General features: G+C 37.6%; 1 protein-coding gene across 6 annotated transcripts in view; it reads left to right on the forward strand.

The window, feature by feature from the left end:
• The window catches only part of myo3b (myosin IIIB), a gene marked incomplete at its 3' end in the record, with an annotated part of 77,144 nt that overhangs the window by 45,412 nt on the left and 15,323 nt on the right, over nt 1-16,409 (forward strand). For all 6 annotated transcript variants that reach the window (XM_083536688.1, XM_083536687.1, XM_083536690.1 and 3 more), the window contains 6 exons: nt 3,551-3,662; nt 4,084-4,246; nt 5,522-5,602; nt 7,161-7,236; nt 8,820-8,871; nt 9,764-9,881. In XM_083536688.1, the coding sequence (XP_083392814.1) occupies nt 3,551-3,662; nt 4,084-4,246; nt 5,522-5,602; nt 7,161-7,236; nt 8,820-8,871; nt 9,764-9,881 (602 nt within the window). The remainder of the gene's footprint in view (nt 1-3,550; nt 3,663-4,083; nt 4,247-5,521; nt 5,603-7,160; nt 7,237-8,819; nt 8,872-9,763; nt 9,882-16,409) is intronic.

The following is a 16,409-nucleotide window of genomic DNA, read 5'->3' on the forward strand; positions in this document are numbered from 1 at the left end:
AAAGGAAAATGATGTAAAGGGCGATTTCTGGTGTATGCTTTAATAAATGTGAGCAGTTTGCTTTACTTAGAGGACTTTATAGGAATTTATTTTAAGACTGGAAAAACACTTTTTTGTGAAAATCCATTAGATGTTGCCATAACTGATTTCAAAAAACACCCAAAAAGTTTCAGAAAAACTGGTTTTGACTCAAATTTGCCAATCAAATTCCAGTAATTATACTTTGGCACATCTATTATAAAAGAACATACATATATATTTTACCAAAATCTAAGAAATAATATTGGTAATATTTTTATTGTAGGCTTTCTTACCCTGTGTTTGTTTTATGCTTACAAAGATCGTGTTTTTTTAACCTGCCAGTTCGTTCAGTGCTAATCAGTCTGCCGAAATGTCTAAAACCTTGTGTAGTTTTCTCACACGGAGAGTTTCAGGATTTTATCATGTTGTGGTATAGTTGGGTGCTGTATTGAAATATCAGCTTCATCAGCTTAGTTTGTAACTGGATAACAGCTCTCCAATTGTTTGTGATGCTCCCTTGTCTTTGTGTTAGAGAGACTAAAGAAAGAGACCACTTGCACACATTACAGATGACAGCAATATCAAAGAAAAACCTACAAATATGTTGGCAATAAATTTTGTTAAAAAATGAAAGTTTAGACTGAATTATTCAGCTCTTTTTTTTTACCAAAAATGTACAGTGATCAAATCATTGACTTGTAAAAAGATTATGATGAGGCTTGAAGATAAAATACAGTGAGTGACTGTGCCAGCTGTAAGATTAAATAAGATATACCTTTATTCGTCCCACACTGTAAAAGAATTAACCAAATAAATAATTTGTGGGCTGCATTGAGTATTGGAGCTCATTATCTTGGGTTAATCTGCAGTGATTCCAAAATACAAATCCTATTACTGTGCAATTAATCCAGCATTTCTGTTTGACAATTTCTATAAAAAATATAAATAAATAAATATTTAAGGCAAAATTAAAAACCTTCAACGCAACATACATTTATTCCCGACATCCTTTTTTTCTTATTTATTAAAAAAAAATGTAACTCCACCAAAAAAAATATTTTAAAATTCTTTCACTAAACATTTGTTTTAGTGATGCACCAAGTCTCAAATCAAGCACCATGATGCACACATCTGGCAATTTAAAACATCCAGGTAGAAACAAAGCAAATGTTCCGTTTGGTGTCCTGATAATTTATTTAATTTAAAACATCATAGTTACTTTAAAACATTTACAAGAATATATTGTCTTCATGCTCTATGTTGACTATGGTTTTATTTAAAATAAAATAAAAAACATTTGCATAAAACATCCATATATGTCCATGCCCATGTTGATTGGAGTATTAAAAATTTTCATTTAAGGTACATTTAGAACAGATATAAATGTGCAATTAAGTTGCGATTATTCACGAGTTAACTTGTGACAATCATGCAGTTAATCTTAATTTTTTTTTTAATTATCGATTGACAATCGTAATATTTTTTTATTAAACCCCAAGCACAGACTGTTCAGACTACTGAAGTCAGGTCAACACCTCTGCAAACAGTTGGCACACATTGAGATGCTCAGAGCTATCTCAATTTATCCACTGGCCATTATGCTGAACTCTTACTAACCTGACTACCATTACTTTGCACAAGTGATATTAGTGCACCTGCATCTGCGTCTTCCCACCTTCTATACCTACTGCACTGTTGCTTTATTCTGCACTAGGCTCATTGCACACCACTACCACTGTATCCCTGTTTTTATTATTATTGTTGTTATAATTATTATTATCATTATTATTATCATTATTATATTGTTTGCTACATTTCTTTATATATTTAATATATTGTATTTTATATTTGATTGCTATTATTAAGATTCATCGTTCTTATTTGTTCAGTCTCTGCCAACCACTTTGCGTTTCATTGTGTGTTGAACACTGTTGAGCTGCGTTTGTGATATATAAAGTCTTTACTTATTTTTTATTTATGCATGTATTTATAAAATAACCATCGTATGAATTATATAAAAAAAATAATTATATAATATATATATATATATATATATATATATATATATATATATATATATATATATATATATATAAATTTTCATCTGTATATTATTTTCCTAAGCTTATTCCCCAAATAATTATACTATACCTATACTATAGAAAAGATAAACATGTGATTTGACTTGTAGCTGGGGCTATCATCTATATTCTATAACAGGACTGTGTAATATTCTACAATTAATAAATACTTCCTGGCCAATCTAGGGTTATGGCCAGTTATTATATCAGCTCCTTTAATTAAAATTGATGGACTACTTTAAAGAATGCTGGAAAAACTTTTTAAAGGCTCTGGAACACTCTCTCCCCACCCCCACTATTTTCTCACTTTTTTCTTTCAGCTCAAAATGAAAATTTACATGTAGGTCATCTGCATTAGCATCTCACACAGTTTAGCACTCCTCCAAAAGGGACACAACAAACTCCAGGCGTTCCTCCTCTTTCTTGTTATCTTTTAGATCAGAAGACTGCCCTGATTATTTAGTTTTTCCCAGGACTGCCTCTATCTTTCATGACCATCCATGCTATGCTTTGTGACCATTACATCTGTGTTTAGTGGATTTCATAATTCTCTGTCCAAGGCAGTAGAGGAGCAGGCCCTGATATGTAACTCCACTATAAACTACCTTTAATTTGTATGACTTTATCAAAGCCTTCTCTGAAGTCATGGAAGTGTCCTCTTTGTATCCATCATCAAAGAGATTACAGGTATCAACATGAATTAATATAAAAGGCAGTGGGTACTGTTGTATCAAAGAGGTATTTTCTCCGGGAAACACAATAGTTGTTATCTTGCACCATAAAGCAGATGAACACCCAGTATCAACATGGCCCTTCATGAGCCTTGATGTGTGAACAATGAACCTGAGGTCCTGCTGCTGTTACTGCTGCTTTCAAGTGTGTGACAACAGTGAACATTGTGAAAACACAGCAAAACAAGGGTTAAAGTCTTTCAGATTCCATGTATAATAAGCACAGTCAAACAACTATTTGAAGCTACAAACAATAGATACATACTATATTATAGTCCATAGATGAATGTATACTCAATTGTGCAGAGAATGCAGAGAATGTTTTTATCCCACAGCTAAGCCAACAATCAATTGACCTTAAATTATATACTTAATGTAAAAATCATTCAAACAAATAATTTAATATTGAAAGTTGATTGCATTTTACAAATTTTTTTTATTACCTTTGAGTAATGAGTTGAAAAATTGTGTTTATTTGTAATAAAAATATAAAAGAAGAAATGCAAATGGAGGCAATGTTGTATGGTTCTCCAAATGCTCTGTATAAAACTCCAAGATCATCAGCAGTTTCTGCAATATTCATTCCAGCCTGTATTTTTTTCAAATGGGTTAGTAATGAACCTGTGTGCTTTTGCATCTGTGAATCAGACATGATCTTAGTGTATTCCTACATGATTACATGCACTGATTCATTAGTATATTTTTTCCTCCCCTCAGGTACTACTACCTGGCATTCCGGGCTCATCAGATGCCAGACAGCAGTAAGGAAAATGCTGTCATTATTTTAAAGAAAGCCAAGCTGGACAACTGGGTGCTGGGGAGGACGAAGGTACAGCCATCATTCAATGCACACCATTGACTAAATCAGCTGGGCAATAAGATGATGAAATACCTGTTCTACACAACATAGGGCTGTTTTTCCCACCCCATCCATTGCATACAAAACAAACTCGGCTCTTTGATTCTCTTGCTCCATCTTTCATTCTCAGCCTCTTTCATTTTCTCTCTCTTTCTCTCTGAAGAGTTAAATCCCTTAGCAGAGAGGGGTTGTTATCTATGACTCTAATTGACCAGATGGTTGGCATCTGCAGCTTTGGAAAAAAAAAAAAAAAATGAGAAGTTCAAAGAGTGCTTTTCCCCTGTAAGCCCCTTGATTGCAAACATTGTGTGTGTTATACCTTCTGCACATGAATGTGTATTTTTATGTGTGTGCGTGCGCGTGTATGCGTGTGTGTGTGTGTGTGAGACAGGTGTTTCTGAAGTACTACCACGTTGAGCAGCTGAATTTGTTGTTGAGAGAGGTGATGGCTCGGGTAGTGGTGATCCAGGCCTACACTAAAGGCTGGCTGGGGGCGAGGAGATACCGCAGGGAGAAAGAAAAACGCAATCAAGGAGCAATTATCATCCAGTCAGGTACAACACAGCTACAGCCCCAGCAACCCTGGATTTCTATTTTCTTAGTGCTAAGTTTTTCACCTGACATTACTGATCAGTCAGATTGTGGGTGATTCCCTGTGCATTATTCTTAGAGATCAGTAAGTTATATAACTAAATGATAGCATTAGTTACATTTTATTACTTAACAATTATTAGTTTATGGTTGTACTTATTTTGCTAGCACTGTGAAGTCTGAACACATGAGCCATCATCTTTGAATTTGACACAAGGTGAATAAACACACACTTCTCAGCCTATTCCTCTTTAAACATGCTGTTTTCAAATTCTTATTTAATGAGCCATGCTGTCAGCTCACTAATCACACCAAATAGGATCAATTAAATGCTATAAAAGTCTTTAAATATCCTTACCTTTCTGACATAATGTGCCTGTAGCTTGTCTCTGACCCAGTGAGCTTCCGTCAGCGAAATAATTGATATATAACCATGTGATTCGGTGCAGCAGAGAATTTGCTACAGAAGCCATGCTGGTTTGAGTTGAGTTGCTGCCAGATTTCTATATTTTTGTCCGTTTCATATGTTCACAAATAGACCATTATCTGCTAATTGACAACAACTTCTCTATATATTTAAGATTTTTTAACAATCTGTAATTGGACATTGTCTTTTTTTTCCCATTACCAATTACAGAATATTGTGCAACTGTTTGACAACATTGTACAACAATTTTTGAAGATTACACAACGATAACTCTAAAAACCTTGTTTAGAATAGTTTTTTACTTCGACACAATGGACTGCATCAACAACAGTCTTGAGTATTAGCATACTGACTGTTTTTCCCCAAATGCCATGTTTATTGTGATTCTTGGGGTCAAAATCATGTTTTTATCCAAAAAGGTTCAAGGTTTTTTTTTTGTCAGTGCCACCATATGTGCAGACATAAAGAGGAATCTAAATTCCATTTCTCTTCTCTCTTATCCATTGTCAATGCAATATAAAAGTTTTTTATAGGCAGTACTTTACATTACATTACTTTTGCTGTCTATCATGCACTTAAAAATGTTTCTAGAAGGGAAAGGGAAGGGCCATTTTCTGGTCACCTCCAGAGATCTCCTTATACTCAACTTTTACAGGCATTGTGCTGTTATATAATCGAAAATGGACAATGGATATACTCAATTATGTTGTGGATAGTTCCAAATTTCTAACCCTAATGTACTGTACCATATTGTCCAGTGGAAGACTGCATATTTATCTGTTTCTTCTTCTTACTTTTTCTCTCTGTGTAGCCTGGAGGGGCTATTTAGCCCGTCAACATGTGAAGCGGATTAAGCAGGATCGGGAAAATGCAGCGGTGCAGATCCAGTCAGGTAATGATCTCAGCTTTGAGTAGCTACTGCTTCACCACAGATCCTCCCTCCTTGTTCTTAGAAGGATTGTTGGTGGATTGTATGTCTATTTACTCAAATCTTAATTATTATAAAATCTATTTTTCACAAACAAAAATCCCATTATTTGTGACAAATAAAACCAATGAAGATGATGAATTAATAATGATATAGAGAGGAAAAGTTGGAGAGTTTGGGCCTCAGCATTTGGTCCCCATGTTTCAGTGGAGTGGTGCATATTGAGATCCTTTCTTTTCTTTCATCTCTTTCCCAGTGTAGGCAGTGAAGGAGCAGAGAAGGGGAAGGGGGGGTTGGTGGTTTATCCCCTTCTGTTTCCTTGCCACTTCCTCTCTCAAATTCCTGGCCTATTACAGCCCTCTCACATACCAGAAACAAGATGCCTTTTTATACTGTCAACCTTTTCATCTGAAATGTAAATGAATTCTTACTCACTGTGGCCTGGCAGAGATCAAAGCAGGCATATTAACCTTCCTGGGGTGCCCCCTCCCTCGCTCCACTACTCCTTTGAGGACATGTGGAGGGAGGGAGAGGGCGGGAGCAGGTTACTGAGGGAGGCAGGAGAAAGGGTGGGACAGGGAGGAGAGATGCCATTGTTCTGCTCTACTCTCTTCAAGTGCTGCTCAAATCCTAAAGAGGCTGTTGCCCCTCTCTCTCTCTCTCTCTCTCTCTCTCTCTCTCTCTCTCTCTCTCTCTCTCTCCCCCCCCCCCTGTGTCTGTCTTTATCACTCTCTTTCTTGCTCAACTTTCTCCCAGGCCTCCATGTGCCCAATATTAAAGCCACTTGTAAATAGACCAGATGAACAGATCTGAAAAAAGCCAGCTGACATGCTCTGGTTGATGTGGTCCCTCAGTATGCGTGAGGGCATCCTGATGTGCGTTTGTGTTGTTTCATTGTTGGGGGTTGGGAATTTTTTTTAGTCAAGGGCCTCAAACTCTATGCTGCATCACTCCAGCACGTTCACATTGTTACATGCAGGTCCTTGAGTTTGTGGTGCTTTGGCATGTTTAACACAGACATTGCATGTTCAAAGCAAATAAATGAATCACCATGCTGGTATGTGCCGCTGCATATTCGATTTCTCTGTGTTTTCTTCGCTCTTTTTACGTGTGTGTGTGTATGTGTATGTGTGTGTGTGTGTGTGATTTAAAACTCTTAATACTGAGTGCATGTGGTTCGGTTGCTCCTCACTGCACTTTGCGCAGCTTAAAATGGAACACTCTTAATTTTAATTTCTGAACCTCATTTAAACAAGAATATATGAATGTTTCTGCATTTTTAGTTCAACTGCTTCTCTTTCATGTGCATTCAGTTTTGGGTTGTTTCTCTATTCAGTTCATTTGTAATTCAATTATGTACAAAAGTAATTACTGATATATGATTGTAATCATCCATGCATGCTTTGGGTGTGGGTTTTAATGCCAAGGAGAATTTCCAAGTAAACTACGATTTGTTCATTTAGAAAGAGCTAAAGAAAGAGCTCAATCATGCTTTGGTAACTAGTCTTAATATTTGTCGCAGCCTACAGAGGGCACAGAATCAGAAAAGAGTACAGACAGAGTCAAAAGCAATCTTCAGCTACTTCCAAATCAACCAGGTGTGTATGTGTGTGTTCTTTACACATCCATGTTTAAAGTTTTTGTCCCCATCGCTCTTATGTTTCATTTGCATGTTTTGGTTACTTTTTAAAGTTATCACTTGAATTAATGTCCACAATAAGTTTGTGCTCTCTCTCTCTCTCTCTCTCTCTCTCTCTCTCTCTCTCTCTCTCTCTCTCTCTCTCTCTCTCTCTCGCTCTCTCTCTCACTCACACTCTCTCTCTCTCGCTCGCTCGCTCTCGCTCGCTCTCTGCATGCTTGTGTGTATTTGTGTGTTTTTTCTCTAGGAATTTTTGTGAGCTTGTTTACATCCTAATTCTCTCTGGTAAAACTTTACTATTCTGTTTAATCATTTCTGGAGAGGATCCATATAGATTTATTTTGACATCAGCTGCCCATTTTCCTTTTGGATGAATCATTAGCAACTGTACATGCTTATTTTTGAGAAGTTTAGTTTTGTGCTGGAGATCTGAACCTTTTCCCTCCTGTGTGATAGTTTCTGCTTTTTAATTTTTGGTTTTGCATCAAAATTGTGTCTTCTCCAAGACTTTAGTATTGAAATAGCAAAGCTATCTTTTGTTACACTTTTGCATCTTTTGTTACACTCTGAAGACAGTTGGGATTGAAATCAAAAGATGAAATAGATAAGAATTTAGATAAGAACTAAATATGTTAAACAACATAGAGTCTGGCAACTTTGGTTTGAGATCATCTCATTTTTAGGTGAACATGAATATTGGAGCAGACAGTTTTAATTAAATTAAATATTAACTAATAATTACATTAAATATTTGACTGCAAGGATGCTTGCAATAATTACATGAAGCCAAACATGATGGCACCAAACTTTTTTTTTGCATTCTTCTATGTGGTACTTTTTCAGGATTATACTGCAGCTACCGTTATTTGTTAATTGCTTTTTTTGGGTTTCCTTAAGGCTCTTTAGGAGGTGCAAAGCATGCTTAATCTGATTATGATTTGGGTTTTCTTCACACAATGATCTTTTCTCTTAACTTGTTTTATATATATATATATATGCTTGTTAGAATATTACCATGCACTTTTTGTATTTATTATTATTATTATTATTAATAATTTATTTTATTATTATATTTTTTTTTATGCAACATTTTAATAGTTGTATTGGCTATACACAATGCATATGCAATGGCTCTGATAGATTTTTCCCTACTTTTCTCAGTTTCAAAATCTTTCTTTAATCCGATTGGACAGCTTTATGGCCTTTAAATTGGTTTATCTTTATGAAATGCAGTTTTCGTAGAAGAAACCTAGGAGAAGACATTCAAACTAATAATTATTTAATTAAAGGGAACATCTGGGCAACAAGAAAAAGCAGTGTGTTCCATTAATGTTGATCTCCAGAAAATGGCCTGGTTCAGATAAAAAATACCATATTGTTTAACACATATTAAAAATTTAAGTTGATATTCTGCTCCATTGTCTTATATTCATCTATCAATCCCTAACCAACAAAAATTGGCCTTGCTGTTCCAATAGATTTGGAGGGAACTGTAGACTACTATTTACTATTTCTGTTAGTAATATTTTATTTTCTCCACAGGGAAGGTACATTTCAGAGAACAGGCTCTGACTGCGAAAACCATAAGGACAAGGTCAGAAATGAATACTTGACTATTGTAATGTGTTTCATGTCCAGGTCAGTGTTCTGAGTTCAGCACTCACCAATCTGCATATAAGCACAAAGCTTCTATGACAGATGTCCTTTTTGAGTTGTGAGAGACAGACAAAAAAGAGAAAGTTCCCACATTTTTGACTCCACTCTTAGCACAGAGGGAGAGAGAACAAGTGAGAGAGGAAGGGAGGTACAGGGAAGGAGTGAATCAAAAGGCTGGAAATCCATGCTGGAGAGTAAATGCTAGCTTCTCCCTGAGGTGATTTGTCTTTGCGCTTCTCTCTCTACAGATGTTAAGGCCCTTTTTTTAGTAAAGACCTCAGGTTCTTTGCTAGCACTTTGATATCCTGCTCGAATTCAATATGTGAAATAGAGGAGCCACTCTGTGACTTGGAGCACATTGCCTGGCTTTGAAGTCTGATCCAATTTTTGCTGCTCACCATTTGATGTTGAAAGGATGAGATGAAGAAAACGTACAGTTTTTGCCAGTAACTCTGCTGAGCATATGTAAGATTAAAAAAGCAAAATCCTTTGGAGGATGTACTTAGAAATGTTAAGCAGATTAATACTTTCCTATAGCTCTTTTATTTAAAGATAAAAATTAAATATGTGAGGAAGTCTGCCATCGTTATTTCCAGCATAACAATTAAACCACTGAGACAGAAAGCATACTCACCCAGAGAGAGCACGCACAAGTTAAAATAAAAATTAGACAGTCTCCGTATTAGCAATTACAGTTGCAAAAAGTTCTGGGCCTGCTACCTTTTTTATTTTGGATTAAGTTGTCTAATTCAATGTATTTCTTGATGTTTTTTCGTACGTTTTTGCACTATGTGGATGTGTTTGTGTATTTTTCTGTCCCTGTTTTAAAGGTTGTCTCCGTCAGTGGTGACAGACAGAGTGAAATTGACAGTAAAGGGAAAAACACAGCTGATGTGTCTGTAGTGAGGACTACTGGAGAGCGAGGCAGAGCAACACATCATAAACAAGGTCAGGGCCTTCAGACACCAATACCAATTACGATAAACAACAATAATCAGAATAACTGCAGTTACATACACACTACCCTTTTTAATATGTGGGAGTTTAACGTGAACACAGTTTAATTCAGGAAGATAACTGTCTAGGATAAGACAAATGTTCATGCTTGCAGGTGATTTGTTTCTTGTGGGTGTATAATGACCAGCAATGTTATTGTTTGTAGGCATGCATTCTCTGATGATTTAATTGTATTATTATTATTATCCTTTTTTTTTTTTTTAAAGAAACTGTAGTAGCTATATTTACAAGATAGGCCCAAAAAAGTTTTTAGACACACATGACAATTACCCCCACTTCTTCCCTAAGTAAAGCAGACTTCTTACTAGCATTCTGACATATTAGCAAAGCAGCCTAACTACATGCACTCAACAGATGCTCTAACAATACCTGCTACTTCCTTTCAAACTTTATTTTTCTTCTTGATCTCTCAGTACACACATGCGCACACATAAGTTTTGCTTTCATTTTCATTTGGAAGAGCAATGGGAGCTACTTGCAGGTAGGAGCTACAGTTGTAGGTGGAGAACTGAAGAAACACCAGACAACACATGCCACAGAAGTGGTCAGAGGAATGAGCAAATGATTTGGATTTGTGAGCATCTCAACTTAAATGTCTTTTGTCATGCTTTCTTTTTGTCGCTTGATATTGTCACTGAAATCATGGCTTTAGAACAATAGCTGAAAACCATGTGTGAACAGAAGTCAGTATATTGCCGGGTTGACTTTTTCAGTACATTAATCCTACAATGCTGGTTTAGCCCAGTGTGTAGCACAGTGGAGTTCCAACAGGAGGAAAATGTTAAGCGAACAAAAGAAAGACAAGATATATCTGGAAATTGAAGTGTTTCAGAAATGGAGGAGCTTTTGCTCATTAGTGCAGAAAATGAAATCAGATGACTGGCACAGTCTGCCAGTACAAGATGTAGGCACTTATGAGCCATCAGCAGCAAATCTCAATAATGTGCTGTAAATAGATAAAAAAAACAAAAAAAAACATTGATGATGAAGGGTTGCTGATTATTTCTCTGTCTGTAGGGCATACACAGAACTTACAGATATAGTACACACAGATACAGATAAATATTGGCAGGCAATCACCTGCTCAGCGAGCCTGTATCCTGCTCTTTGAGTCTTAAATGTGGATCTTTTAAAAAATTATAGTGCAGAAGTTCTGCTTATTTACTCTGTCTCCTGTCATCATGCATTCCTCCAATAATAATAAACATGTGTGTCCTGTTGTAGGGCTGCACTTAATAGTCTGGTTCAGGCCATTGTGGAGAGCTCTGCTGTTCTTTATAAGCTACAAAGAGACAATCACTTTCACCTCAAACAGACCCACACAGCTATATTGACACTGATCACACACACACACACACACACACACACACACGCACACACACACGCACACACACACGCACACACACACGCACACACACATGCGCACACACATGCGCACACACTCATTTGCTGAACATATGTTTGGTTTTTGTTTGGCCCTGAGCTATGAATCCCATTAATGAGAGCTTCCTGGGAGGTGTGTGTGTATGTGTGTATGTGTGTATGTGTGTATGTGTGTGTGTGTGTGTGTGTGTGCGCACCCATGAGTGGGGTGGGGTGGGGTGGGGGGACCAATGTCACATAGTGATGGTTGCCAGGGGAGGCTGGGGTCCATCATTAGTATGATTAGTATGTGAAGGAAGAGGGGGTGGGATTGAGATTAGCAATGTGCTGGGGATTAGGGGATTATATATGATAATGTAACGCAGTACTGTCGCTGCAGTGGGCGCGGGATTACTGTCAACTCACCCCACCACGCCTCACTGAGATACCGGCTAATTCTGTAGGAGACAGAGCAGGTGACCATGCTCATCTCTGTCACTCCCATGCTTGTTTGACATGTTCCCCAGGTCTCTTCTTTCTCTTATGTGGTCTTTAATTGCCTTGGTTGCCTGCTAAAGACAAATGTTCTAATTATATTTTAAAACATGATAATAGTATAGATATTTTAAAGTTTTTTTAGATAACTAAAGGCTTCATTGCTGGCAGGAAATCTGGCCTTTGGTCCTCTGGCTTTGATTAAAGAGTAAGATCCTGTGAATGAAGATATCCTAACATAGCCAGCTTGTTTAATACTCTACGTTCTGTTACTGAGAGAGAAGAATTAGCTTGTGTGGAAGAGTTCCTGCAGCTTGGGTCTGACTTGAAATCTCTTGTAATAACACACAGTAGAATAGCTTGCATATATTTTCCCAGCACAGAATAACACTGTTTTGGGAACTGTGTGTGCGTGCATGCGCACTTGCATGTGTAAGTTATGGCTGGACAGGCTTTGAAGGGATGAGATCAGAGTGTGTCATTGTGTGTGTGTGGGTGTATGACAGAATCTTTGAGGAGTCCAGGGAAAATGCAGAGCCAGATGTCGGAAGCTCAATTCTATTCCTGCGCCTCATCCTGCTGTTCTTGACCCTGGGGACGTACACAAGCACATAGTGCATAGAACACTCGCACTCATACTCTTTTCCTCAATCCCTTACTGACCTCACCATTTATAAATGCTTTAGTTTAGGGTCAGAGACCTGGAGCCATTTTTTCTTGTGTTTGATAGACTTATGTGCCTCCTCCTAGATCTTGCCTAGCTGTAAATAAATATTGTGTGTGTGAGAGAGAGAAAGAGAGAGTTTTACAGAGCAGGTTATCTGCTATTTAACCAATAAACAATATTCATCAGATGTCTTTTCACTATGTGAAATCCAAGAGCCCTCAGTGGCACATGCATTTTAGACTAAATTAAGTTTAGTCCCAGGAACATTTTTACTTCCAGCTCTATTATATGACATTGCCAGGAACTAATTTCGGAGTGGATGAGGACATACTGTGTAGTAAATAAAATAGTACTATGTAATGGGTACAATAAATATAATTTGCTCATGCATTTGTACAATGTCTCATGGTAGTAGACGCAATCGGTTTTAATGAAGTGTGCAATGACTCTTTTATGTAGAGTTTGACATGTTTTTGTGGATTTCCTCCAGGTAGATTTTGAAAATAATAGTCGTCAAGTCAAAAAGCCGTTATTGTTATTTCAACCATGCTGATGCAGTACACAGTTAAATTAGACATTTCTCCAGAACCCTGGTGTTTCATAAAATGACATAGAGCTACCTCACACAACATAGAGCTACATACAGAACACGGAGCTAAGGACTAAAGTAAGTTGTCCTAGCCAAATTAAGTGCATCAGACAACACAAGACAGTGTGGGACAGATGAGTTGAGTGAGTGAGTTTGCTACAGTTCAGTTCCGTGTGTTGAGGAGTCTGATGGCTTGAGGGGAAAAAACTATTGCATAGTCTGAATGTGGGGCCTGAATGCTTTCGAACCACTTCCTTGTTGGTAGGAGAGTGAAGTTTGTGTGAGGGGTGTGTGCGGTTGTCCACAATGCTGTTGGCTTTTCAGGGGTGAAGTGTGAGGTGTAAATGTCCATGATAGAGGGGGGAGAGAGAGACTTCAATGATCTTCTTGGCTGTCCTCACTATCCTCTGTAGGATCTTGCGATCTGATATGGTGCAGTTCCCAAACCAGGGAGTGATGCAGCTGCTCAGGATGTTCTCAATGGTCCCTCTATAGAACATGCTTAGAATAGGGGGAGGGAGATGGGGTTTTCTCAGCCTTTTTAGGAAGTAGAGATGCTGCTGGGCTTTCTTGCTGATGGAGCCAGTGTTGAGTGACCAGGTGAAATTCTCTGCCAGATGAACACCAAGGAATTTGGTGCTTTTGACGATCTCCATGGAGGATCTATCGATGTTCAGTGGAGAATGGCCGCTCTGTGATCTCCTAAAGTCAAAAACAATCTATTTAGCTTTGTCAACGTTCAGAGAAAGGTTGTTGGCGCTACACCAGACTTTTAGCTGTTACACCTCCTCTTTGAACGTCGACTTGTTCTTGCTGAGGAGACCCTCCACAATCTTGTCATCTGCGAACTTGATGTGGTTCGAGCTGTGCATTGCTACACAGTCATTAATCAGCAAAGAGAACAGCAGCGGGCTAAGCACACAGCTCTGAGGGGCCCCAGTGCTCAGTGTGGTGGTGCTAGAGATGCTGTTCCCTATCTGGACTGATTGAGGTCTCCCAGTCAGTAAGTCCAGTTTCCCGTTGCAGAGCGAGATGTTCAGGCCCAGTAGGCTCAGCTTTTCAATTGCGAATGAATGTGCACTATCATCCCAAAGAGCGTGTATTCCCATCTTGTGCCCAGTTTTTCAGGGTTAGACTTTAGATCCTGCCATTATCCTGACCAGATAAAAGGGGTTACTGAAGATCACAGAAGCATCAAGTTAGCATAAAATCACTGACCACTGTAGTATGTTGGAAATACAACCCAAAAACTAATACTTTAACTGCTCTATCATAAATATTTACTTCCTCAAAAGGTAAATCTTGGTAGCGATGCAGGAATTTATAACTGAGGGTAGACTAAAAAAGGATCCTGCTGCATTAGCAAAGACTTTCTTTGAGAATTGAATACACTTATGTACACAAACTCAGGAACGGTGACATGCTGGTGTGTGAGTGTCACTCTGGGTTGCAGTTGTCATGTCCTCCTGCTGAGAATGTAAACACAGGGCTGATCAGCTAAGTGCCATTACACATAAACCACCTGAACTCCCCTCCACATCCCCACCCTTTCCCTGAATCCTATATATTAAAAACATATTAAGGCTGTACTCTGTGAGACCCGTAAATACTCGCACACAGCCAAACCCTGAGCACTGTCAGAGATATGATCAGAACCCTCACTCTCTTTCAGCACTCTTTCTCTCTAGTAAACAGGATCAGGCTTTATGGGTTATGAAAGCTGAGCTCCTTATGTTAACATGCTTTTTGAAGATTATGCTGGTGGTAAACACGCATGTCAAGAGTGAGACGGTGATAAGAGTGACAAGGGCAATTACGGTGAAGAGAAAGAGACGGCGAGGAAGCTATACTGCGTCTCTGAAGTATGCGCTGAGGAAGCTGATAAGAACAGGAATGCTTGCTACTTGTTGTAAGATATATAGGAAAGAGATTTACAGGTATATTTTATGCTTCTTGTCATCTTTGTCTCCCACTGGATGAAATAAAAAAAAAACGCAAAGTGGAGTTAAAGTAAAATGGATTGATTTATGGACAGGCTGGAAAACATACATCAGATTGCAACTTAAATATACAAATTAGGTGTGAATCAGACTTAAAATAACCCTTCATCCAAATTATTAACCATATGCAATTTTATTAAATCAGCCCTTATATATTATTGTGATCTGTATGCTATTCAAATAAACTAACAAAAGTACTGTTTTTATTTCTTTGATTTTGTGTACATGATCTGTATAGTTTTGTTCTCTGATTTGGATTGTGCATAAAAAGAATTAGCTGCAGGATACCAACCTGTTTGACCATAAACCTGTGTTACTAAACAGAGATTAGTGTTCATGTATCAGTATTCAGTCTTGAGTCTTCTATACCTAGAGAGCATTCAATACAATTAACAATATCCTGCTGTCTGGTCTTACTGTTTTGGAATCACTGATTTTGCAGTGATACACATGTCCTTCATGTGGAATATCCCTCAAGGTTCAGTGCTTGAGGTTTTGTCTTTTTGTTTATTTATATATTTATTTGTTTTTACCCATTTTGCTGGTTAAGACTGATATCCACATAGCTTTTCCAACTACATAGATATACGTAGACTCATGACATCAAGACATCTTTTCCCATTTGTTCTTGAACATACAAAATTGCTGGTGTAAATTTCAAAAGGTAGTCGAAAAAGGAAAAACATCGTCTTATTTTTTCATCTCATCAGTTTAAATGTTGAAATGTAATCTCAGATTCTTGACTAACAGGAGTGGAACCTGATGTGGCATTGTGTTGTAGTAGCCTGTCTGCCTTAAAAATGGATGTGCTGTGCTTAGTTTGATGCTTTTCACCATGGTAGTGTCAAGTAGTTAAGGTATCATAGTGCTTAAGTTAGCTAAAACAATCTAGCTATTTTCTTAGGTATTTTTGACACACTCCACTCACTAGATGATTTTGTTTCTCGTACCCAAAACAGTGAGTGGGCTAAGTAAGTATTTTAATGAAGTATTTTAGTATATTTTTTTAAGTACTGTCCTGGCCTGAAATTTCCAGTTAAATGTTCTTTGTTTCCGTTGATATCTTTGTCTTTGTGTGCTAATTCCTGTGACATGAGTCCTGATAGTCTCGTGGAGCTATCTAGCCAATGTGACTGATGTAAGGGTACATACATACATGCAAACACGACTAGAGTATTTATTTTTTACTTTTTTTTTATAGTAAATAAATAATATCTACGATATCATACCGGATTTCATTACTTTAACACACACTCTCCATTACTTTGCACTGTTGACCCCAGGTACCTAAACTCATTCACCTTCACCACCTCTTTTTCATGCAATCACACCACTCCACTGCCCTC

This window comes from Silurus aristotelis, assembly GCF_946808225.1.
Source record: "Silurus aristotelis genome assembly, chromosome: 3".
Classification (NCBI taxonomy): domain Eukaryota; kingdom Metazoa; phylum Chordata; class Actinopteri; order Siluriformes; family Siluridae; genus Silurus; species Silurus aristotelis.